Here is a 25,942-nt window from a genome sequence, read left to right on the forward strand (position 1 = left end):
TCGACACCAGAAGCATTGGAGAAACGATCAATAGAATATATGATCAGATGTGGTTAGAACAAACACCCTAAGGGGAGGGGGAAGACAAGCACCTGGAGAGCACTCAGCTGTACGACACTGAGGATGTCTCCCGAAGTAGTGGGAATAGAGACCTATCCCTGGATAGATTAGAAATAAGTAGAAGTAAGGAGGACACAAGGAGAGGCACTAGTTGGGGACAGACAATGTCCGACTCGAAAAGGGAAGAGCGCGAGGAAAATGAGGAAGAGAGACGGAGCAAAAGGCGACTCCCAAGGGAAAAAGGAATAGGATGGCCAGGCACTGCGAGTCTGCACCAAGGGTATCAGAGTCAGCCACACAGTCCGACCGACATGAAGAAGTATCTCATAGTCAGAGGGGGGTGTCATCACTGCCCTATGTAGACAGGCTCAGGAGATTGCCAGGCAGACAGCAATGCGGGAGTATTACCCCTGCAATAGACAGAAGAACAATAAGAGGAGAGAGAGAGGTCTATGCATCCCAATTTCCGTTGCTCGAGAAGGGCGGAGTAAGACCGCAATATATTCCATGGCCACACATGGATCGAGAAAATTTGAAAAACAAGCTGCCAATGCTGACATCGGGAGCCGGAAAGTGGATACATGAATTAGAAAAAATGACAGGAGGAAACACGTTAGCTGTAGGGGACATTAAGAGTCTCCTAATTGCCATACTTGGTAAGGGAACAGACGATGTGTGGGCACGAGCAGGCTACACTGGCGTAACCCCAATTAATACCGTGCACGACGGAGCTCCATTTAACAACTGTAGAGCTGCAGTCTGGAAAGCGCTACGAGTACTATACCCAGATACTTCAGATATGGGAGCTATAATGACGCAAAAAATGAAGGAGTCTGAAGATCCGTTAATTTACATACAGAGCATGGGTGCTCGAGACTCATGAATCCTGGACGAAATCTATACCTGTGTTTTACCATATATTGTGCCAAGGGCTGCCCGAGCCGGTGCAGAAACAACTCAAGAAATTGGTGGGAATTGAAGCCAAGCCTTGGGCTGAAATACTGTTGACCATCGCACATTATTGTAGGCTGCTGCAGGAAGAGAATTGCAAAAAGAAAGCCGCTTGAAAGGGTGAGGAAGCGAAATTGGTGCAAAAGAAATTGTCAAAATATGCTCTTGAGGGAGCCATGATAACTACCACAGCTGAATCAAGCATGCAGCAGGTGGCTAGTCCACAGCAGAATAATCAGGGCAATATGGGGTTTTATCCCAGGGGAAGAGGATTTAGGGGAGGAGGATGGCAGAGCAATCAGGGAGGTTTCCAAAACAATCATGGAGACTTTCAAAATATGCAAAATGGTAACCAAAATATGTCAAATGGGCAAATGATCCGACCACTGCCAGTATGTTGGCTGTGTGGAATGACAGGGCATTTGGCGCGCACATGCAGAAACCAAGGCATGATGCAGAACGGCCAAGGAACAGGAGCAGGCACGACAAACACACCTGCAGTCTTTCAACAGGGTGTTGCACAGAATCACACAGTGCAACAACAAGCACCAGGAGTGCAACAAAGTGTGCAGCCTCAGAGCATGGGGAATTCTCCACAAGGACAATCCCAACTGGCACCAAACAACTGTCACAGACAATGGGCAAGAGGCAGTCCACGAACCCTGGAATGGGAAGTAACAATGGGAATGGGGGAAATTCACCAGCACACAGTGGGCCAAATTTGTATATAAACTAGGACAGCTCACTGGGAACCCTGATGTGTTCTTTCCTATCAGTGACACCAGACCCTCACAGGGAACCTAGGGTGGATGTCTTATAGGAGATAAAGAATATTCTTTCTTAGTGGACACGGGTACAACACGCGCGTGCATACGTGAAGGCAAGTTTTCCTTGTCCGGCGAGGCCGTAGATACTCAGAGTTTTACAGGAGCTACCAGTCGTGTTCCCTTCACAAATGCACTTCCAGTCTCCATAGGAGAATGTGAAATGAATGTACCTTTATTATATTCTCAGCAGACCACAGTAAACATTTTGGGTCGAGATTTAATGACATAATTAAACAAGACAATCTCGTTCATGGAGGAGGGGATAGTATGTTCCACTCCAGGAATGAACTACTCAAATGTTTGCGAAATGATTAGAGCATACTCAGGACACATAGCCATGAGGGCCATACCATTAGAGCCAGAAATGTTCGCATATGGTATGCGTGTGCTTATGGCAAGATTGCCGGGCCTTGCAGACAAAATCATGAGAACCCCTGATGAGTTCTTATTCAGACGCAGAATACCGATTCATGAGGAGAAGGGACAAGTATTTCACTTGATGATACACACGGCTGCAGTGCGAGGGAGAGTGGCCTTGATTGATGTTTATGGCGACGAGGGCTGACAATGGTGTGCAGTAATCGCCATCAAAGAAGGATATCGAGTGACCGACGTCACCGATGACAATCTGTTTGAAGAGCAAACAGATATGAGAGAGACAATGGTGGAAGTGAGTCTCACCTTTTGGGTAAAGATGATTAAAAGAGAAGTACCAATTAGAGAATGATGTTGGCGCTAAATCATCCTGAATATTTTGATGACAACATAGCCAAGGTGCCTGTCTCAGTATGGACTACAGGCCTCTATGATGTCGGCCTCTTGAAGGGGGTTGGAGAAGTGAAGATTAACCTAAAACCAGGAGCAATTCTAGCAAAAGCCTGACAATATCCCATGTCCAGAGAGGCAGATGACAATTTCTGCAATGATGGAACAGGGCATCTTAGTGACGTCAGAGTTGTCCCGCAATACCGTGGTTTATCCAATCAATAAATCAACGGGAGGGTCTTGGCATTTAATCCAGGATTTACACCCAATAAACGATATTGTTGAGGCCGAGTTCCCTCCAGTCCCTAACCCGTCTACGATTCTATGTAACATACCCGTTGAGGCAAAATATTTCACAGTGATTGACTTGAAAAATGCATTTTTCTCAATCCCGTTGCAACGTGACTCTCAAAATCTGATGTCATTCACGTTCAGACAAATTTGTCTGAAAAGCACAAGGCTGCCACAGGGGTAATGTGAGTCTCCTTCTATTTTCAACAGAGTCCTGCAGATGGATTTGAGCAATATCGCACTAGAAAGTGTCATCCAGCAATACGTGGATGACATCTTCATTTGTAGCACAACAGAAGAACAATGCAGGCACGATTCCGTTCAGCTATTGACTATACTGGCTAAGAAAGGAGGTTGACATAAGAAAAGTTACAATATTGTCAACAAGAAGTGCTGTACATAGGCCAGCTGATCTCACATGAGGGAAGGAAAGTGACCCCAGAAAGGGCTGAAGCCAAATTTAACACGGCTATGCCACAAACGATAAAGCAGATGCAGAGCTTTTTAGGCCTATGTAACTATGTCAGGCCATGGGCCTTCGACTACAGCTCTTACACCAAGCCTTTACTTCAGGCCCTAAAGAAGGCCCAAGTGACGAAAGAGAAAAGATTTTCTGAACTCAAAAGAGCCATTTGCACAGCACCAGTTCTAGGGATCTCCAATTATACAGAGGAATTTTACCTGTTTTCCCACACAAATGGCAGCGTTATGACGGCAGTACTCATGCGGAGAACCACATTGGAGTACAAGCCCCAGGCATACTATATTGGGAATTTGGACCCAGTGATGAGGGGTCATTTCCCGTGCAAACAAAGGTTAGCTGCTGCAGTGTTCGCCATAGAGAAGGCTACAACCATTGTAATGGGATGCTCAATGACGTTGTACGTCGAGCACTCACTATTTGCCATTCTAGAAAAACCAAAGGGCACACTGACATCTCAGAGATCTTGTGCTTATGAAGTGATCATATCAAATCCATCGATTAAAATAGTCCGATGTAATATAGTAAACCCAGCTATGGTCATCGCAGAGCCAGTCACAGAAGGTGAGCCCATACATGACTGTGCAAATTATGAAGAATTCTATGATGAAATCCCCAGGATGAAAGAAAATGCCTTGGCAGAAGGAGAGATCGTCTTTATTGACGGGTCTTCGAGGATCGACCAAAGTGATGGGCAAAGATACAGAGGCGTTGCTGTGATGAAGTGCTGTGAGGAAGCACACAACGAATGGAGAGTTTCGAGTGCTTCTTAGTGCATGAATACCATCTCATTATTCAGCACAGGCTGCAGAAATATTGGCGTTAATACTCGCCATTGAGAATCACGCAGACCAGGAAGTAACAGTGTACAGTGACTCCGCCTATGTGACGTCGACAGTGCATGCAGGTTTAGCGCGCTGGAAAAGGAGGGGCTACCTCCGAGCAGACGGCACCCCAGTGCAGCACGCAGCCTTATTGGACAGGCTGATCAAGGCACTACAGCTCCCAGTGGGCATAGCAGTCGTGAAATTCACTGCCCACACGAAGGGGACAGATTTGATCTCACGTGGGAATCAAGCAGCAGACACGGAAGCCAAGTATATGGTATCCAAAAGTGAAACAATCATGGAAGTGGAAGTTATCCATACCAACGAGTGAATGATGGTTACACGAACTGTACCTGAAAGTTACAATAATTTGGGGCAAAGACACCTAAAGGAACTCCAAGGGGAGGCGCCACAGGAAGAGAAGAATCTGTGGAAACGTTGAGGATGTTCTTTAAACCCCTCTGACAGCTTGTGGCAATAAGACAGCACTGGTAAACCAGTAATGTCTGTAGCCCTATTAAATATAGTTCTGGAGCAGTTACATTACCCGGAGCACTTGACAAAAGAGAACCAAGCAGCAACGCTCGCAGAAGACTGGTTCATTCCGAATTAGCGGAGCACGTTGCATTCTTTATGGTAAACTGAATAATTTGTCAGCAATTCACGGCTGGGCAAACATTAAAAGTAATGAGAAGAGTCATCCCAAGGGCAAACGGGCCTTTTCAACACTTGCATGTCGATTACATAGACATGATTCAAGTATGTAATGGGTACAGATACTTAATTGTTGTGGTTTGTCCATTCTCTAGATGGATTGAGGCAGGTCGATGTACACACCCAGACTCTACCTGTGCGGCCAAATCTTTAGTGAGGGAAGTGTTCCCCAGGTGGAGGGGTGTGCAAAGTCATGAGGTCAGATAATGGCCCTCACTTTGTCAATGCAGTGTTCGAGCAGATTAGCTTGCTGCTTGGTATAAAGCACTAGTTCTTGTTGGCGTATCATGCACAAGGTAATGGGATCTTTGAGAAGCTCAACGGCTTGTTATAGTAAAGGAAAGCCAAGTTGAAGCTTACTCTAAAGAAGGGATGGTTGCACTGCCTTCCACTGGCACTGTACACACTTCGGAACCACCCGGGTCTGACCATCCTCTTATGCTACACGAGATAGCCACAGAAAGAAGAATGAGATGGAGCTAGATGTGATGCCGGGTCAACAGGAGAGGTTTTAGGGTCTGAAATGCAAAACTATCTGAACTGCATGACATCCTGCCTTACTTTAATTTCAGACCAGCTGCAGCAACGACGAAAAGGGTGCAGAGCAGCACAGAACACAGAAGGAGGCACTACAACAGACCAAGTTCAAGGTCTACGTGTTCCAGCGTATTCCGTGGAGACGCCGTCCTTGTGAAGAATCATAGAAGGAAAAAGAGGGACGAGCCAAGGTTCAATTGTCCTTTTACAGTAAAGGACTGCACCCCATCTGCAGTGAAACTACCAGGCAGATGAGCTTGGATTTTTCTCAGCGATATCAAACCGTACATCAGAGAAGGCCCCCTGCCTGCACCCCAATGAGAGGAATCGACGAGCGATGGGGAAGAACCACAGCACGTGCAGACGAGATCCATGACATGGAAGAAGGACGCATGACCAGCCAGACAAAGACAAAGAACTTTTTGCAAGTTGTGGCTTAAATTGGACACTTCCTCTAAGCAAAAAAGGGGATGAAGACATAAAAAACGGACACTCTGTGCATCCTAGTTGCAGGGTGAAGAAGAAAAATTGCACGTATAAGCCACAACACAGGCTGTTGACTATTGAACTTTGGACTGAGGCACACTTAAGCTTTGATGAGAAAAGAATATGCCAAATTCCGACCGAGGACACTTACATTGGAAGCAAATACAGTATCCCGACTCATTCCACACCGAGCCCCTATTCAGAATCACTTATGGTGTCCCATCAGTAATGACATCACCAAGGATGTGGTCATCTATTTTGATCTAGTGCTAAGATCATACCCATCATTGGTAGGGAGGCTCACCAGTGTCCCTGACTTTCTACAAGATCCTGAAAATGAAAAGACAATATGACAACTCCTCACTGTCATTGGTGAACAATTTATCCTACTCCCTGAGTACAGTGAGAAAGAATCAAATGTTCCCAACACAGGTGGAAATAGCTGAGCTCATCAACACACTGTTCTTTCGCATAATCGAAGACTGTCCAACTCTTATCGGGAGAACAACAAATACACTCACATTTCTTTGAGACCCAGCAAATACAGAACATTTAAGCCATCTTTTAAATAAAATCATGATTCTAGTTGCACTCCACACGACCGGACAGTGCAGATATTGTTCACATTTAAGAGAAAACATATAATCCTGAACCTCAGCAAGACAGGACGGTTGTCCCTGTCACCAGAAGACACCAGTTTGGCCCATAATGTCCTCTTTTGCCTAGTCACTGACTTTCCAGAGCTAGTGTGGAGAACAATACAAGGTTGACGTCCTCACTTTCATCAGAAACCCAGCTAATATTGCACAGATGGGAATGCTCCTACACGGAATCGTGCTCCAAGTGGAACTCTCTAACCATCAGTGGAGCTATCTGAGGAGATTCTAAAAGCCTTCTGCCGAGGGACAGATCAAGGAAGCAGTGTCAAGAACTCCCTGTGTCTATTTGTTGCTATTCTTTCACTAGTCCTCCACACTGATCAACGTACACTATGTCCTCAGGACTGAAGCAAATCCGAGGAGTGGATTGGGAGCTTACCTATTTTGAACATGCACAGTAAAGGGACTCACTAAAGTGTTATTTTATTTTGATTTTTCCCATAGTCTAGCAAAGGAACTATATCCTGACCTGAGAGACAATTTGTCACTCGCAAGAGGGGAGACACTTGTGGAACACCTGTCACTCTTAAACTCAGAACTCGGAAAACAATATTGGTTAAGGTACTAATAACATTGACATTTGGCGAATGATCGAGATGGGGGTCCAGAGCAGCAATCTGGTCCTCCCACAAGAAGAGAGGCACCCCAGCTTCTCTTGAAGAAAATGCTGCCGCCTGACATAAAGGGGCATAATGTACCTATGCATCATATTCATTATTGTTTTACTGTCATTAACAATCAGAAATACATTCTTTACTGGTGCACAAAGCGTTTCAATTTCAGTGCACCCACCTAATGATGCATGCATAAAACCCACAAAAGCACCCAGACCTTATATAGTCATTCCAGTCCCTAGAAGATCTGATGGTGGAGTGAATGAACTTGAGATGGATGTGATTAGCAATGATACACACACACTTGTGGTCACGAACAAACAAAAAAGCCAGAGACAGGGTCAGCAAGGAATGAATGAAGTAATATCACTGACAACTACACGCATGCAAACTCTGAATGCACACAAAACAGGCCTAGTGTCAATGACTGCAGAACCACAAACCAAAGCAGTAGAGAAGAAGAGACTGCCTGCCATAAGAAACTCCACAACACATGTTGTGAGAAAACAAGAAGAGTTAAAACGAAAACCAACAGAAGCAGTTATGTCAGAAACTCTTAAGAAAACAAGAGCCAACTCGGAAATACTCACTGCACAGACACAACTGATAGTAGACTCATTAGTTCCGCACACAGCCAGAGCAAGGAAACTGCAAGAGGAACTGAAGAACAAAACCGCAGAGACTGTATTACCAAGCACATATTTTCCAACGCAAGGGACAGGTACCAGTTCTGCAATACAACCATACACTGGACCAGTGTCAGGCTGGTTGGCATGGGCATTTGTAACCAGCAGGAGAAAGATGTATGAGGAGAGGGAAAGAGCTGCCAGGCTCTTGTCCACTCAAATGACGCAGATAAGGAGGCCTGCAATATGGACCAGGAAACCTGAGAATCCTCCAGCAGGAAAAAGCCATACAGATGCATTCAGGGATGTAGTCATAGCCAACTACAGGGAAACACTCAGAATCAAGAGAAGCATGCATGGAGATGACAATGAACTGAACGACTACCTGGACAGCAAAGCATATCTGGGAAACAACATTTGGTACCAGCGCATGAAGGAAGTTGGAAGACGGAATTCAGAAGGGGAACGCTTTGTTTGCACACTCCTACCATACAGAATGGGATGTCCAAGGTCTTCGTACTGCAGAAATTGATGTCCAGACAGCACACTGTATGTCACACGTAGCAATGTGCAAGACCAGAGGCCAGTTCATGGGTAGTGATGCCTCTCTGAAATGGGCAACTGAAGCAACTGATCCAAATGAAGACGATTATGTCCAGGACATAAAGACAAGAAACAATGGAAAGATGAAACACATTGTGATCAGATATGAGAAGCCTGGAGTTAAAGGAGCAGAGATCAGAAGAGAAGCAAACCAGAAGCTAAATGTCCAAGGAAAAACTCCAGAAGAAGCTCAGAGATGGAAGAATTGAGGCCAAATGCCAATTTGGGGAACAGTGCTTTCACCAGACGGATGGGAGAAAGGAGTAGTGATATGCCAAGCATGGATGGTCTTCGGTCACTACGAGCCCACCATCAACATAGTACGATACGGGCGCAAGCCATTGTGGCCAAACTTGCAAAACTACTTGTTAGGGAGAATTCTCTTTTTATGCTGAATTTCCTAACCTAGTGAGTCCCCCAGCAGCTTTGCTGGATTTCTGGAGTTTGTTTTTTTCCATCCTGCCAAGAGTGAGACTCTTTTTCTTCCACTCTTGGACATTAATGTGTGTAATTCCTTTGAATGTCAATGTGTTCTATGGGCTATGGGGTCTTTTACTCCATAGGGTCTCATATGTTTTTCTATGTGTGTTACACCGCACCCTACGTGCCGTAACACTGGGGCGTCCTAGCGGACCTCCATCATAGGCTCCATACCCGGGGACTGACTACTGTCTCCCCGGGCATGTAAAGTCACCATTGGCTTTACTAGACCTAAATTTACTAACAGAACTAGTACACACCATCCTATTGTGGACGTACTAGTGGGGGTAATTCGATTACTCCTGGGTCTGTTATTCGACGGGGCACTGTCCCGTCCCCCCTCGTCGAGTTTCGGCTGGTGGCAGTGGAATCTACTTGTTATATTCGACCCCGAATATAACCCTATGGGATTCTTCCCATTGTTGGAGATTGATACTGTTTCTCGTTAATCTCTAACATACCTCCGGTCTACTTATCTTAAATAAGCCTACCGGATGGTATTTTCTGCCAGAACTCAGCTTTTTAAAATGGCGTTTGTGTTCGTCTCTGTGACTCCTAAACCAAAGGTTGAACCCTTTGTTCCACTTTTGGCGGGCTTCTGTACAGAGACCCTCCAAAGTGGTGCCATTCTGTCTGGGTTACCACAGGGGTGTGGGAGGGGGTTTAGGCACCCTGGACCGAGTTGCCTTGCCAACTCCGGTCGCACTCTGGTGTGATTGGCCCAAGTGGTGAGCCTCCCCGCTCACCACTTAGCGTGTTTTGAGTGACAGCTAGGCTGAATGAATGGGGGTTTTCTGCATAAAAGCAGGGCTTTTGGGACTGGATCTTCAGAAGTCGCCACAGGACCTAAGAATCCGACGAGGGTAAATCTGAGCCGACATGCAACGATGACACCTCCGGTGGAGCCCTGCTGAACCGACTCACCACTTCCCGACGACAGAGGAGATCTCCCTGCCGGAGAGTCTCTTCCCCTGACTGGTGGGAACAACCAGTCCCCTTTGCTTTTTCTTCGCCTCAGGACGCAGTGGTCGAATTGCCCGTGCAGAGCACATTGGCAACCAGATAGCCACTACCCCTGTACCGCGACCAAAAGGTGGTGCCTTGTGACGGAGCACTCCGCGGCTGGTCTCTTCCCTGGTGGTGCAACGATCTTCAATTTTCCTTCGATGACGAGATCATCTCTTCTCTTGGCAAAGACCGGACGTGCATCCACCACCAGGAACAACTGCCCCCGCCGGAGCTGTCTCTCCACAATCAAGGTACTGTGTCCACCTGGCTTCCCTTGTTGCCGGATAGAGTGAGGTGTCTTAATCCTCGCCTCTCCATAGGGTCGCCTCCAAGCTTTCTCTAGCGTGTTGTTCTGAACTGGTCCAATCTGCCGATAACAATTTGCTTCAAAGACTCGAACGCATTTCCACTAAGATACTTTTTGGGACATTTCGCCTTGCCTCTCTCCGAGTGGGCCAGGCCTCTGAACTTTATGATCTACTGTGGTTCTTGCCTTCTTGACTTGCATTTGTCCGTAAAGTATTGGAACCGTGTTGATTTCGTAACCTGCTTATTTTCTCTCCCGTCCTAACAAATACTAGAGTGCCATCTAGGTTGAAGCATACACCTCTGTCTGCAAATAAGTGATGCTGGTAAAAACCTAGACTTGTTGAACTATTGTTAGGGGGATTGATCTTTTTCTTCGTAGAGTAATTTTAATTGAAGTGTTTGCCTTAATAGTGCGAGAGTGTTTTCTATAGATGTGTCGTTATAAATAAATACCGTTATATCTTTACACTGAAGCCTTGTTGCGTGTTTGCTTGTCTTACGATGTAGAATTGCCCTATGCTGTATACTCCACATACTGCCTAACTCTTCTTGAGGGAAGTCTGACTGCTCAGCCACAGCTACCAAGTGAATCTGTGTGGTACAGACTGCTACCAAGTGGGTTTACTGCCAAACACCTGTAGTCCTAAATCTTTTGCAGTGGTCCCAGAGGGAACTGCACAGGTTTCCGCCTAACACTACTGACATGGGTCGAAGACAGAGGAGGACCCTTGCAGATAGTGCCACTAGAAAGCCCAAAGTTCTGTTACAGAAATAACGGCACAAGGAAGATGGGAGAGAATCAGAACTGTGGACGAGTTTTTGACGCTCCAGGAAAGGTACATGGAACTGCAGTGATTATGGATCATTATTTGGCGTGTGGATCAAAAGCATACATCAGGCTGCCAAGAGACTGGGGAGGCATATGCACGATAGTGAATGTCCACGTTCCAGCATTGGTGATTCAGAAAAGTGACCTGAATATTGACAGTTTCCCGAAATCAGATGCTCACCTGAGGAAGAAATGATCCGTGGAACTGCTGACACGAATGAAGAGAGAAAATTATTTCTCTGCTAAATCAGAAGAAGCATTTCATGCAATCCCATATGAACACAGACTGTTCAGCCTCAACTCATCAGTGTCCACAACGATTTTTATGCAAAGAATCCAAGTTGGAGTAAATACTAAATGGTTGCAGATAACCAGATGGGAGTTACTACAAACCATCAACACGACCATAAAAGAATTCAATGCAATCAAGGAAGAGGTAAGAGCCATCCGACTGATGACTCTCCAGAACAGATATGTCCTTGACATGATCACAGCCATGGATGGAGGAGTTTGTGCAAAAATTGGAGAATCATGTTGCACATTTACACCTTCTCACGACGAAGAAAATTGAACGTTAACAGAAGCCATAGGTATGCTGACGAAGCTACAGAACCAGTTGATCGACGAAACTGACGAAGTTGATGATGATAGCTGGTTTGGCTCCCTATTCACGTGGGTCCCACAATGGATGGCAGACATATTCAAGTTTCTGGTAGCCCTGCTAATGATGACATTACTAGGATTTTGTATTATCAAGATAATAATATCGCAATGCCAGAAAACTGCGAAGAAAGCCATAGGAATGAAGATCATGATTGATGTCAAGCCAGGATGGAAGCCCAAAGACCTGACTGATGAAGAAATAAGAGACTTTGTGAAGGCCAGCAGGCACGCGCCAGAAGGTACAACATTTCTCTATCCCAGGAAACACAGAAATTGTGTAGGAACATGGGTTTACTGTAGCCCAAATGGACAATGTCAACTCATGACATGGAATAAAGACAAACATGTAAGAAGGGCAGGAAGCCTGAAAGGAGTAATAAAGATATGGACTCCAAAGAGACACTTCTTCAAACCATCATGTATAGACCCAGAAGATGAAGAAGGAATGAACCCAGGGGATGGAGTGAAGATAAATATAGAAGAATCGAGTGAATTGCATCCAAAGGAGGAGGTGAAAGTGGTTAATGAATCGCCCAGAGGGGGGTACTGTATAGGAGGTCCCAAATAAAGCCTGTACTCCAATCGCCCATTTTGAAGTACCAGGAACGTTCACACCAAAATATGTGACGTATGATGAGCAAATAAACCAGCAGAGAGCCGCAGTAGGGCTCTGCCCAGTACCCATCAGAAGAGCAACACCTATTGCAGTACCAATACCCAGACAACCATGAACAGTAAGGTATGCATTGAGAAAACCCTACCAACAAATGAGACGAAATGAAGATTGCCTTAGTACCATCCCGGACGAAACCAAAAAGGCCTTAATGGAAGACGAATGGTGACGTCACAAGAGCCCAGACAGACTCACAGATAGAAGAATTGATAACCAAAAAATGACACACAGAGACAAAACACCATGAATAAATATATCATGAACCCAAAGGAAGAGAACGATGTTTAAACACAAAGAAGCATTAGCTGTAAGCAGGATGAAGATATTCAACCAGCTAACGCCTGTACATATGCTTGGAACTGCAAGAAAGCTAAGAAAACAGTCTGGCTTGCTATGCTAAGTAGAAGAATAGCGCGGCCAGCGCCATTATACATAATCTACCTCAAAACGAAGCACATTATTATAAGTGCGATGCCACTTTGCACGAAAAGCAGAATCAACTTAGGTTACTAGAGGCCAAACAAGACAAGATTCATATTCTAGCAAAATGAGAAGAGACAGCTGAATCGAAACTCAGCAGATGCAACTCGTGCCAGGAGAGCCAAGGTCATACCAATAGAAGGAACGAACAGTAGCTACATATAATTGAACAGTAGCTACATATAATTGAAACTTAAAAACAGAATATCCTGTCTTTGAAAGGTCGAGATAAGATACAAATCGCCTGGTATGGAAACAACGGTGGCGGTAAACCCGCCGCCACCGTTGTTTCCATGCCGGGCGATCACAACTCCTGCAGGCGGGAGGTGATGTTCCCGCCAGGTTGGACCTGGCGGGTTTAACACCGCCCGCCTGCAGGCGGACGAGGAAACACCGGCAGCAGCACGAGATGCTGCCGGTGTTTCCATGATCCCCATTCCCATTGAGTACCATAGGACTCAATGGGAATGGGGATTAACACCGTTCCGCCTCCGTGATTCCCAGGAAACCGGGGTTGTAATGCCCCGGTAATTCCGGGAATCACGGAGGCGGAATGGTAATACGAGTCCGGCGGTAACTAGGCGGTTTTACCGCTGCGGTTACCACCGGACTCGTAATGAGGCCCATAGTCAGGTGGCAAGCCAAATACAAATTAAATGCACAAATTGAGAAAAACTAGACAAATGCACGGTGTGGGTAGCACGTGACCAGCCAAACAAGAAGGAGCACGGGTTCACACCTACGCTTGGCATCCGCCCAGACAGAGATATCAGAACTTTTACAGACAGAAGATGCAGTTTCGAGGCCAGCCACAGTAAAATAATTGACACATAGTTGCTGAAGCGATGATTGATTTTAACCTTAATTGGAGGAAGGCCGGGTAGCTGAGGGGGCACCCTGCACCTGGCTGACCGTTCTGCGTGCTGCTAAGTAAAGTGGAAATGTATGCATGGGGTTGGTGCCAATCCAATCACAATGGACCAAATAATCTAGGGTCCTATAGTTAGTAGGACCCATGGGACGTTGTACTTTTAGTGACGTCAACAGTAGTTATTTTTGAAGGAAGGGCTTAGACGCCCACCTGACAGTGTTTACCCAATCCCCTCACTCCGTTACCATATACAAATATAGTACCTATATTAAAGTTACCTTTTCCTAGCCAATAGAATTGCATGTTAATTTTTAAGTGTAACACGTCAATTATGACGATTTTTGAGTATAAATGTCAATGTTTGTATGAAGTTCATTGGAGTTGAAGCGAGACGGACTATCGCATCACTGCTGATTGCCATGACTCCCCTTTTTTTGTACTTGTCATTAAACGGACTCCCTTTGCCGAACCATTGAGTTGTCCTTATTGATTGGTGTTGGAGTAATAAATCTGCACCCCCATCCATCTCAGGGTGTAGCTATCTCGTCTTAAAGTACTTCTGAGTAAACCTCGGCTCTGTGGGTCAGCCGGGTGTCTCCTGAGTACACCTGCATGCATATCGCTTGTAAAGAGAAAAATGTCTATTTAACGTGCCTGTTCACTAGATTCCCTTCAATGGTGTTTCTATTTCATTAACGTGCAAAAGTGTACCTTTCTCATTTATAATAGACAACTTAAAGGTGGGAAAATGGGTAGCAGTTAATTACCCTTTCTCTTTTATCTTGAATGAGTCAGCGCTAGTAACAGAACTCTGTTTAGTGATGTAACCAGGAATTGACTTCAATTTACCTTATTTAGCTAGGTATGCACACAGTGAGAGATCCTTTTGACTCCCAGAATACCTCTTCTGTGTCTGATCATTACACAGAGGAGGAGCTAGGGGATCTCCACGTATACATACCATAGGCCCTGTTCTATCAATCTTTAATTCCAAAAGCATATACACTTCTAAAATATGTATTCATTTTTCAGTATGTCTTCTCAATTTACATACCCCACCCCCTCAGTACTTTCATCAAAAAAGGGCTGCGCTTTAATCTGTTCCCCTTTAGAGTATCCCCCATTCAGAATTTCAGAATTAATTCCCCTCAATATCATTCTTACATATGAATTTATTTTGGCTGTCTCACAGACAGTTGGGCACCCTCTTAAGGACTGATCCAATCAATTTCACCCTTTGGAACTTGTGGGCATCAGTCAGCAAGATGGTGTCAGCTTCCCTCTGTAGAGGAGGTCCCAGATATGGCCTGCACTCGAGCCACCCATATTGAAGTACCAGGAACGTACACACCGAGAAATGTGACATATGATGAACAAATAAACCAGCAGAGAGCCGCACTAGGGCTCTGCCCAGTGCCCATCAGAAGTGCAATGCCTATTGAAGTGCCAATAACCAGACAACCATGGGCTGTAAGGTATCCATTAAGACAACCGTACCAGCAGCTGACACGAAATGAATACTACCTACAAACTGTCCCAGAAGGGACCCAAAGGGCCTTAATTGAAGGCGAATGGTGACGACACAAGGGCCCGGACAGACTCACAGATGGAAGAAACGACAACCAAAAAGGTGATAACAAAGACAAAATGTTATGAACAATGACGTAATGGACCTAGAAGAAGAGACAATAACGAAATAATAAAGAAACATAACTATAAAGCAGGATGAAAATATGCAACTAGCTGACGCCTGTAAATAGGCTTGGAACGCAAGAAGCTAAGAAAACAGTGCTGCTTGCTATGCTTAGTAGAAGAATAGAGCGGCAAGCGCCAACTATATATCTACCTCAATGAAGCACATTATATGAGTGCGAGTCCACTTTATACAATAGCAGAATTAAACCCAGGTTGCTAGGGGTCAAACAGGCCAGGATTTGTATGCCAGCTCAAAGCCAGACAAAAGAGCGGAATCGAAACTCAGCAAGAGGCAGCTCCTGCCTGGGAAGTCGAGGTCAAACCAAGTGAGGGAGGCGGATAGGAACCTCAGAGAATCAAAACCTGAGAGAAGAACAGCCTCCCCCGTGAAGGTCGAGATAAGGAGACCCAGGCAGGTGGCAGCCGAAAATGAGAATTAAAAGCACAAATCGAAGGGAAAAGAAGCCGATTCACGGTGTACTAACATGTGACCAGCCGAGCACGAAGAGCTACCAACGTCTGATGTCACCCAAAAGCAGAATATACCATAACTTTTTTTGACAAGAAGCTACAGTTTCGAGGCAATCCTCAGCCAACTAATTGACACATGGCCCTAAAGTGCTGATTGATGGAAGGGAGGCAGGGTGAATCTTGGGGCATATTGCATCTGGTTGACCATTCTGCATGCTGCTAATTAAAGTGGAGATTTATGCTTAGGGTTGTAGCCAGCCAAATCACAGAGGGCCAAATAATCGAAGGTCCTAAAGATAGTAGAACCCATGATACCTTGTACGTTTAGTGACGTTTGCATGAGTAATGTAGAAGGGAAGGGTGTAGACGCCTACCCGATAAGAGTTATCCAATCCCCACACTCCGTTACCATATACTGATATAGCACCTATACTTAAGTTACCTTTTCCAACCAACAGAATTGCATGACAAACTTTTGAGTGTTGCACGTCAATGATGACGAATTTTGACTATAACTATTGCTGTTTGAATGAAGATTGCGGGAGTTGAAGTGAGACGGGCGATCGCATCACTGTTGGTTTCCATGTTTCCCCATTTTGTTTACTTGTCATTAAACAAACTTCCCTTTGCCAAACCATTGAGTTGTCCTTATTGATTGGTGTTGGAGTAAGAGAATCCTGCACCCCATCCACCTCGAGGTACAGCTATCTCATCCTAAAGTACTCGTTGGTGAGCTCTGATCCTATGGGCCCATCAGAGGTCACTCCGCCCTCTTGTACACCTCCCGTCTGGTTCCCTCCTTTCTGTATCTGGGTCTGTCTGCTGCCTTTCCCACTGGAGAAGGCTGTGGACTTTAACTCCAGGTGGGCCTCTCTTGCAGGTGTACTGCTAGTAATCCAAAATGGGTCCAAAAGGAAAACAATCTATTCCATTCTTCTTTCTGCAGTTATCAATTCTCCTTTCTCTCCTTCTGTCAGTCAGCCAGTCAGTGAATGAGAGAGTGTGTCCATGGGTCTGGACTTTTATAGAGCAGAAACCACCCCCTTTAGAGGTTGACATTATTTTTCTAATCTAATTGGTCAATTTATGTCATTGGACAGTGTTCCACAAGTGACATCACACTAAACTATCCTCTTCGTACTCATTGGACATATTAATGAAGAGGGCAGTCTAATGGGAGTGACTTCTAAACCCAGTTTCCCTACCATTTGATGCAATGTCATTGTAGAGATTTTGAAATTAAACCATTGTAACTTTCCACATTCCTCACATGTAATTATGTTATTAATCGGTTCTTTCAGACAAATCAAATGCTGCTAGACTGATTTTGGCACAACATGTGATGTATGTGTTACACATTTTGGTCTTCTTTGCTCTGATCATTTTCAGACCTGGAAAAAAGGTTCTGCGGCGCAAATGCTATGATATGCGACTCATTGGCATGCAACATTCCTGCATGAAAATAGCCATATTCAGCTAATTTACATAATGAACTAATCATAGACAAATCTTTGGCACGCACTGTTTCTGCGTGAAAATTTCCAAATTCACCTAATTTATTTAATGAAATTAACATAAAAACTATTATTTTACATTTGGCTGATAGAGCGTTTCACCCTGAAAGTTGTTTAAAAAAAGATTGAGTCTCTATGGCCTTTGATTCAAAAGTTACAAGTACAAATGTAACCCCAATGCAATATTCACATAGGCAATTTTTTTCTACTTATTAAATAGATCTCCAGTTCCTCTACATGGTAACAGAACATCTGCTGTCATATATTGTTAGTTCCTTTGAGCTCATGGCTGGGGCATTTATGACTCCCATGAATGCTGGTTGCCATGGTTCAATATCCTTTAAAGTACAGAGCTGGCAGGGACATTTGTGGCCCAGTCCCGCCTCCATGAATGGTTCCAGCATCTGCCTATCCCTTGTATCAGATATGCACTCTACAGAGGTACAATGTTTCCTTCTCCTGGGAGATGGGGGATGTTATCACTTGAGCGGGTATCCAGTTCATACACCTTCCCAGAGCAAATCAATTGTATTTTTAAGGGGCTTTAGGCTAAGCTCAGAGAAAGATTAAAGTTGTAAATTGGGAGAATTTGTTTTTTTATTGCAAAGGCTGGCTGAGAACCAACTTCAAGCAAAATCATACACTTTTATAGAGTCAAATTAAAAACATGCAGAACCCTTGGAAAAACTTTAGGATCATTTCTCTAGATGTTGTGCTTTAGAAGATGCATAGCATAATGCCCTGTTTCCTGATTTGAAAACTGATGATAACAGAATCAGTTGGAGGGGTTGTTAAAGACCCCATAAAATAAGTAGGACAAGTGAAATGCCCTGCCCCCAAAAACGAAGGAGACCAAAAAGTTAACAAAGTATGGTTTTATTTAACAAAACCCCTATAAAGCAGGGACAGTATGAACATTAGGCAATATGTTTTGCTTCAGGCTTGACAGCTGGCTTTAAGGGACTGCGATGGTACAAACAAATTATACATTGCACAAACCTAAGGTTGGATGGGAATGGGTGAGTACTATGGTAAGGTATACGTCCTATATGGAGTTAGTAATCTAATTGTTCCAGCCATATTGGGTAGCTCCGCCTGGGACCACCTACAAAATGTTATACGGGGAGCAAGTCATTGGGGTGCTCTGAGTGGTGGATGCAACACTGTTAAGGTGGGTGTGAAAGGTGGATAGTGATCGGTCAGGGATGGCTTTCTCGGCGTTGGCATCCTGGACTGTTACCAGCACATGAGCACAACAGGGGGCGGTGAGAATGGCCTCATGGTGCTGCCTATCCAAATAAGGTTCCACTCTCTCATTCCCCAGGCCGTAATCCAGGGAATTTTAGCTTTGAACTTCATGCTGTATTGTATCTTTCATCCCAACTAGATGAATGGGAATGAAGGTCTCTGTCTACCCCTGTCTGGCTCTAAAGAATAGGCATTCTCAGCCAGCTGCAAGTCACGTGTGTAGGGACTGCATTTTGAATTATTCTGCTCAGTAATTTATGAGGTTTTTAGCCCTTTTTTACCATGGGTGTCATTACCTCCTTGGCCTCTAGAGACCTGTTTGAGATATGTACCTCTTGGTGTCAGGTCTGACATGGTGGGACCTTCCCGCAACTTTTGCTTCTTTGCTTTTCCAGATAGAATTATGTCCATCGTCTGGGACCTGGTTGTCATCTGTACTTGTCCAATGCTGGTTCAAATCTGCCTTTCCCTTCCAAACTTGACAAACTGTGCACTTGCTATCTCGGCTGTTCAGGCTTGGCACTTTTGCTGGCTCAGCAAGACAGGGTCTCTCTGCAGTGTTAAGGCTTCTCAATGTCTCCCAATCACCTAATATGGCTTTGTTCTCCATCTTGGTTTGCATGGCCACTCATTTTAGTTGTGTTCTGCATTAAGCAAGCGTTTATGTGTATTCTCGTGCGACTTGCGTTTCAGCATAGGAAGGATAGTATATGTCTTCAACCTAGTGTTTATAAGCATGTTCTTCATGTCTAAGTGCAGTTTGATCTAGTGTTCAAGTACGATAGTCGATTGTTTTGTTCCTCCCCTCCTGCACCCCTCTCACACAACTTTTGTTTTCTCCGGCTCTACCAGAAATATTATGAGGCCTAGTACGATAGTCACCTGTCTGTTTCCATTTCCTACCCACTCTCCCCCTCCTTTCCTTATCTATTTCTTAGCTCTTGCACTATCTGAAATGTCGCCAGGCCGAGTATGATAGTTAATCTCACATCCTTACTGTTCATGGCCTGTAAGAATGTCATTGTATTTTCCCTTGTTCCCTCCCTTGCCTTGATGCGCTTTGAAACACATTTGTATAAGCGCTATATAAATAAACTACCATATCATATCATATCTTTGTGTTTGGCTGCATATGTGCTTCGTGTTCTAATGCACCTACACATGCTTGCCCCAGCCATGATGTTATTTGTCTCTGTCATGATTATAGCTCATTAAGTTGTCTCATCGCCTGCAGGTTTATTGCCTGGGTAGGGTGTGTAGGGCTGCATCAGTGAGTAGTGTCTCCCCTTTGGCTGTAAAATGGTGGGGGGTAGACACTAGAAGCGATGTGCACCATTCATGTCTGCAACGTTGAAACTGGGGGAAGGGCTGATGCAATCTGCCTCTATTCAGGGTGTATTTATTATAATCATAAATCACATTTCTTTTTAAAAAAAAACAATCAACAGGTAGTGCTGGTACCCATAATCAGGACATAACATTAACATTAACAATGACCTTCCTGGAAAGCATGTAGGTCTAAGCAGGCTATCTCCTGTTGATGGATCAGATCAGCAAAGTTTGATATTTTGAGTGCGGTCCCCCACACTTGGGACTTCCTTGCCTCTGGCCCCCTTTTGGTAAGCTTGGAGTAATAGGCCTCTGTTTGTAGGCCACATGACCAGCAAATTGCCCCTCACGAAAGCACCATGAAACAGAAACCTAATGACTAAAAACTTTGTTACAAAGTAGTCAGTTAAAATGGTAGTTCTTTCTTGCTCTTGTATGCACAAACCTACACAATGTAAAGGACAATTGCAATGAACTGGTCAACATGAGACTGTTGGCCGCATTACATTTACAATAAGCAAACACACACATCTCAACCAAGAACATTCAATTCCAACACAGCTAGAACAATGCGACCCAATATGGCACCTCAGTGGCGTGCCTTCCTCATCGAGGTGGACCTGGTGGGTGTTCCACAGTCTTCATCCACTATCATTACCCCGAAGTGCAACACAGAATGCACAGTGGCACATGGCCGTAGCGACCTTCGTCCTGCTGAAGCCTGCATTTGTCTGGGATAGGGCCCTTTTGTGCAATGTATTATTAAGGTTTTGTTAAAGTTATAAAGGGCAACTTCCTAATGTTTCAAATTTGTCTCTTTTGCAGCAAAAAGGGTAAAAAAGGAAAAAAAGAAAAACCAGAAAAACCTAAGAAGGTTGGGGTATTTACTATGGTAAGGAATTAATTTGTTTGATACAAATGACATTTGATGAATGTTCCACTGAACAACACAAGATGCTGTGAGTGAGTTTTTTTTCTCATGCTCGGACTGGACTACAGTGCCCTGAATCATGCTGTTCCCATCTTCATCATGTATCTTGGCTTGCAACACTATGTGTTACTACTGACTTCTGCAATTGTATTTGCTCTCCCCTCTTGCTTCTCCACTCTTTTTGACTGCTTACTCTCTGTTCTCTCCTCCTCTCCCTTTCTCCCTTTTCCAATCTCCTCCTTCCTCCCCTTACTTTCCTCTATGCACTTACTCTATCAAAATTGTCCCTGGACCAAGTATGATAGCAACCTCATCTGTCTCCTCCCCCCTTGCTTTACTTGTTCCCCCCGCTCGCGCCCCGGCACTATCTGAAATGTCATCAGGCCTAGTACGATAGTCATTTGTTTTGTTCCCCCCCTCCCTTTCTGCGCCCCTCTCCCTCACCTTTTGTTTTCTCCGGCTCTACCAGAAATGTCGTCAGTCCTAGTACGGTAGTCGCCTGTCTGTTTCCGTTTCCTTCCCACTCCCCCCCTCCCTTCCTTATGTATGTCTTAGCTCTTGCACTATCTGAAATGTCGTCAGGCCGAGTACGATAGTTAATTTCACATCCTTACTGTTCATGGCCTGTAAGAATGTCATTGTATTTTTCCCCTGTTCCCTCCCTTGCTGTGAAGCGCTTTGAAACACATTGTGTATAGGCACTATATAAATAAATATATCATATAATACCATTAGGGGAAGGCCCGAAGTGTCAGTCCATGATTGTAAGATTACCTGTTTTTTTGACAGAATTGACTACTTTTCTGGCCAGAGTGGGCTAGTTTCGCTACTATGTTACTAAACAAATATGTTTTCAAATGCAATGATTGCAAGATATTTTACCAAAACCACCTCCCTGTATAGCTCAGTGGGTGGTTTGTCTGCTTTTTACTGATGGCCGGTTTCTAGGTAGCCACGCCCATTCCAGTTACAGAGCCCCGTTCCATCCAGTTGTGTCGGTTTTCAGTATGACTGAACTGCTTTTGTTTTGGAGGGATCTCGCAAACTGTCTGGATTCATGCAGCAAAGATAGCTCTGCACGCTGAGTGCCCGCTGCAACATCGATAATCTGAATAGGTCTCAGCGGCCTCTAATCCTGGCAGGGCGACTCAGCCTTTCAGTCTTCTGCTGTTAATAATGTGAGTACCGGTACCTTCACTTCTTATTTTTTAACCTTTGAGTACCTGCACGTCTCAAAGCCTGAAAGAAGAGTACCAGTACTCAACAAACTGTAGTGAAAATAAAAGCTTTTCATTTCATCTTATCACTACTTTAAGGACTAAGCTTCTGCAGCCTTTGCTGGAGAAAGCAGCACCCTCTCTCTCCCTCCTCCTCTCTCCACCACTAGCAGTGCCCATAATGTCACCTTCAGGGCCCACCCTGCAGAACAAAAGGAGAGACAAGCATGCAGCTACTGTGCTCCCAGCACACTGGACTCGGAACACTGTTTCGCTAAGTGGGCTCCACCTGTTACCATTAGTGTCCTGTGATGGAGCAGGGATTGATTTGGAAAGGCTCGGAAATTACTTTTTTAAGTTGTTTCTTTGTTGTTAGCAGTGCCTATTCTAATTTGTAAATGTTTAAGTAATTGGAGTTGTGTCTGAACTTTTTTAACTGAAAACTGGCACACAGCTCCATTTACCTACAGAATTTATCAAGCAATGAAAGCGAGCAAAAATAAAACACCCTTTTAGAGCTTAGTTTCCACTTATGATATCTACTAGTTCTAAAAGAATGTCTCATTTAATACAGGTATTGAAACTTTCTTAACACAATGCGTAACAAAGAACTGCAAGTTTGTGTCTAATGATCTCAAATACTGCTTTACTAAAGTGTGTACTACTTGGCACATAATTTAATCGCACTGGGCATTGCCTGCGAACAGCAGGGTGTGCCAAAATAAAGAACGTGTGCCCAAGGTACCACGCCAAAACAGCCGGCGCCAAAAGCATACCTTGTGCCGTACCTGCCCTTCTGTTTTTCCATTTAAAGCACTGGTGACTACTACATTACACTGTTGATAACACCACCTGTTATTTAAGTGGCAATAGGCTATTCAGTTCCTTGGTGTGCTTTCGAAATGGAAAGTTATCCCCACCATGCCATTTAAACTATCAGTGGAGCCACCATATATTTCAACTGACGATTGGTACAAAGCGCGAAAGAATTTCTGATCACTGAGCTGCACTTTAAAAGTGAATGCGTTAGGTGTACTGCACTGTTTTCAATGTCGTTGCTTTATGTTCGGCGTACACCTGTCACATGTATATGACGGGAAATGTCACAGGGATGTATAATCCTCTCAGATAAACAATGCCTGCTATAACTAGATAGGACATGCATTTATTTATTGTGCAAATCTAGCATAGAGAGCAGCAGAAGACTTTCTTAAGTACACTTTGTATTGTGGTAGCAGCGTTTGAATTTGGGATGCTCTAGATACATAAACCACGATGGGCCAGGGCCAGGGAGGAAGAGCATTTTATTGGTACAGTAAGTTGGGTTACTATATCGTCACAGAACACCTATTTCCCATTTGAGTCACAGGGAGACATAGCTGTGCCCAGAGTCAGACCTTTTTTGAGCAACGGTCAGAGCCATGTCTATGCAGTAACCTCTGTCCCCAGGTTTTAATGGTTGGCCCACTAAGCTCCATGTACTCCCTGGCTCTATAAACATGGGTACGCTGTCAGTTTCATGTGCAGTGATGCATCTATCCATCTTTTGGGAAGCATTTTATGCGTGCCCAATCTCCCATAACAATCAAAGATGGCCACTGCCATAGTAAATAGAAATGGGACTGACAGTGAGGGAGCATGGCAGCAGGAAGCTTTTATGAAGGCAGGTGAGTCGGTGGGGAGGCTGGTTGGGGTGGTGCAGGATGTTGTGCGGACTAGGGGTGGCACAGGAAGGGTTCAGGGGCCAATACTGAAAAAAAATTGCATCACTTGGGTAAGTGAGGGGCTTGACTAGGGTTCACCAGCAGGAACTGGCAGTTGCCACCCGTGTTTCCAGCCACCGCAATTGGCTGAGCACTCTTCCCCGAAAGGAATACACATCACTGCTTAGACTGTACCTCATTGTAAAGCAAATTTCTCAGTAATGGGTCCACTGCCATATACAGCCGTTTCTAGGTGTTTGAAAATCCAGGCTCACCATCATGATAGTCTGTGTTCTTGATTTATCCAATTACAGGTGAATTAAACCTTACACACATTCAATTTTTTCAGCTTAATTACATTTTTCTGAGTGCTTTCCTCTCATACCCTAAAGCTTTTTTGTCTATTTGCTTAAATTGGTATTGTTTCACTTTTGTATGATCATGGAAAACTGTTTTTGGAGCCGGCGCTGTGATTGAAAAAAGCATTTGCTTAGCGGGAGCTGAAAGCAGCTACTGGGTGTGCAACATCACCAAGAAAGCAGGAGCTGCCTCTGGAGACCAGGAGCTATTATTTATTATGAACCATGCTGCAAATTGAACTCCCCTATGAGATGCAAACTATAACTTTGTATCAATCCTATATGATCCATTCTGCTTCAAAGGTCTTCTGGATGTGTCCTATGGCGCATTTTGCACACCCCTAAATCCACATGGTTAATGTCCCCTGGATGTTGCACCATTTGGCTTGTGGAGCCAAATGTAGCTCCTGGTAGCTGTTTGTTTCAAGCCAACTAGGCTCTCCTAGGCTATAACCAGCGAAATAGCTGCAAGCTCCCAGCTATTTCGACCCCTGAGATGCACCTCTTGCAATCATAGGCTATCTGTCACTGATGGTAACAGTGAGCACGTTCTTTGCCTGTCAACAGACCATGGGTGAAGACATTCAAACGTTTTAACGACTAGAAAGGGCTGAGCCGCCAAACACGTTCGGCCTGATTCGCCAAAGTGGCCAAAATAGGCATACAGAACAGCAGAATGTACAAGACAGACGTACGATGGGGCGTACCAGACGTTTTTCAAAATTGTATGTGCTTCTTCACCAAGGTGTGCTTGAAAGACTTTACGGCACATGCATGCGCACTTAATTTGGATGCACAAACGAGAATACCACTTCGAATTCTGCAGTGTTGGTGTGGCGTTCACGCACATCCAATAGACGCACATATGGAGTACATTGCGTTGCCAGAATGTGTGAATGCAATACCAGATGACCCAGCCCAATCAGAAAATGTTCTGCTGTCACGCGAGGACACCTGAAATCACAGAGCCTTAGCGTCTATACAGAGCCTACTTATGCATACTCCTCACTAGGCATCATGCCCACACACAGGCAGAACGAAAGCACAACACAGATGTGCGGTAAATCAACCACTGCGCACGCCTACAAAGTGCTTAGAGCACAACACTCACTGCCCACATCACAATGGCACAGGGAGGCAGAGACATCTCATGGTGAATGAAGCATGGCACTTGGAAGATGGGGGTGTGGCTCATTCACCTGTTTTGCAGAAAGCACACTGATGCATGGACAAAATACAACACAAGCTGAGACGGAACACAGGTGGTAAACACTAACAGTCTAGGTGAATGCCCAGGGAATGCACAGATAAGTCCAAAGTGAAGAAGATGATTATCACCATTGAGGCTGTTTAACACATACCGCAAGTGGCATGTTGTCCACCACCACCACTGACCCTCAAGAGGAGGCAGTAGCAGTGTTCTTTCATCCCTACACCACAAGTGGCGTAAGCATGATGGACACAAAATAGAGTGCCTGGAGACCATAGAAACGGCAGTGGGGCGCACTATGAATCAACATAACATAACAAAGTACAAAAATGTGGCAGGCCCCCAGCTTACAATGTGCATGACCATATAACCTGTTGTACGGGTTGGTTCCCATTTAGGAGCGTTTACAATCACGTTTAAGGTCACTGTGTCTTTCAAAGAGGAGAACAATGTCCATTGGCATATCAGTCTGGTCCCACCCAGAAGGGCAGTCTATGCAATTCTCTGAACG

General features: G+C 44.7%; 1 protein-coding gene across 3 annotated transcripts in view; it reads left to right on the forward strand.

Annotated features, from left to right (window-relative positions):
* ABCB1 (ATP binding cassette subfamily B member 1) overlaps positions 1–25,942 on the forward strand; it is a 777,038-nt gene that overhangs the window by 180,444 nt on the left and 570,652 nt on the right. For all 3 annotated transcript variants that reach the window (XM_069648389.1, XM_069648388.1, XM_069648387.1), the window contains exon 3: positions 20,837–20,903. In XM_069648389.1, the coding sequence (XP_069504490.1) occupies positions 20,837–20,903 (67 nt within the window). The remainder of the gene's footprint in view (positions 1–20,836; positions 20,904–25,942) is intronic.

The sequence above is a fragment of the Ambystoma mexicanum genome, chromosome 2q (assembly GCF_040938575.1).
Source record: "Ambystoma mexicanum isolate Mex_15411 chromosome 2q, UKY_AmexF1_1, whole genome shotgun sequence".
In the NCBI taxonomy this organism is placed as follows: domain Eukaryota; kingdom Metazoa; phylum Chordata; class Amphibia; order Caudata; family Ambystomatidae; genus Ambystoma; species Ambystoma mexicanum.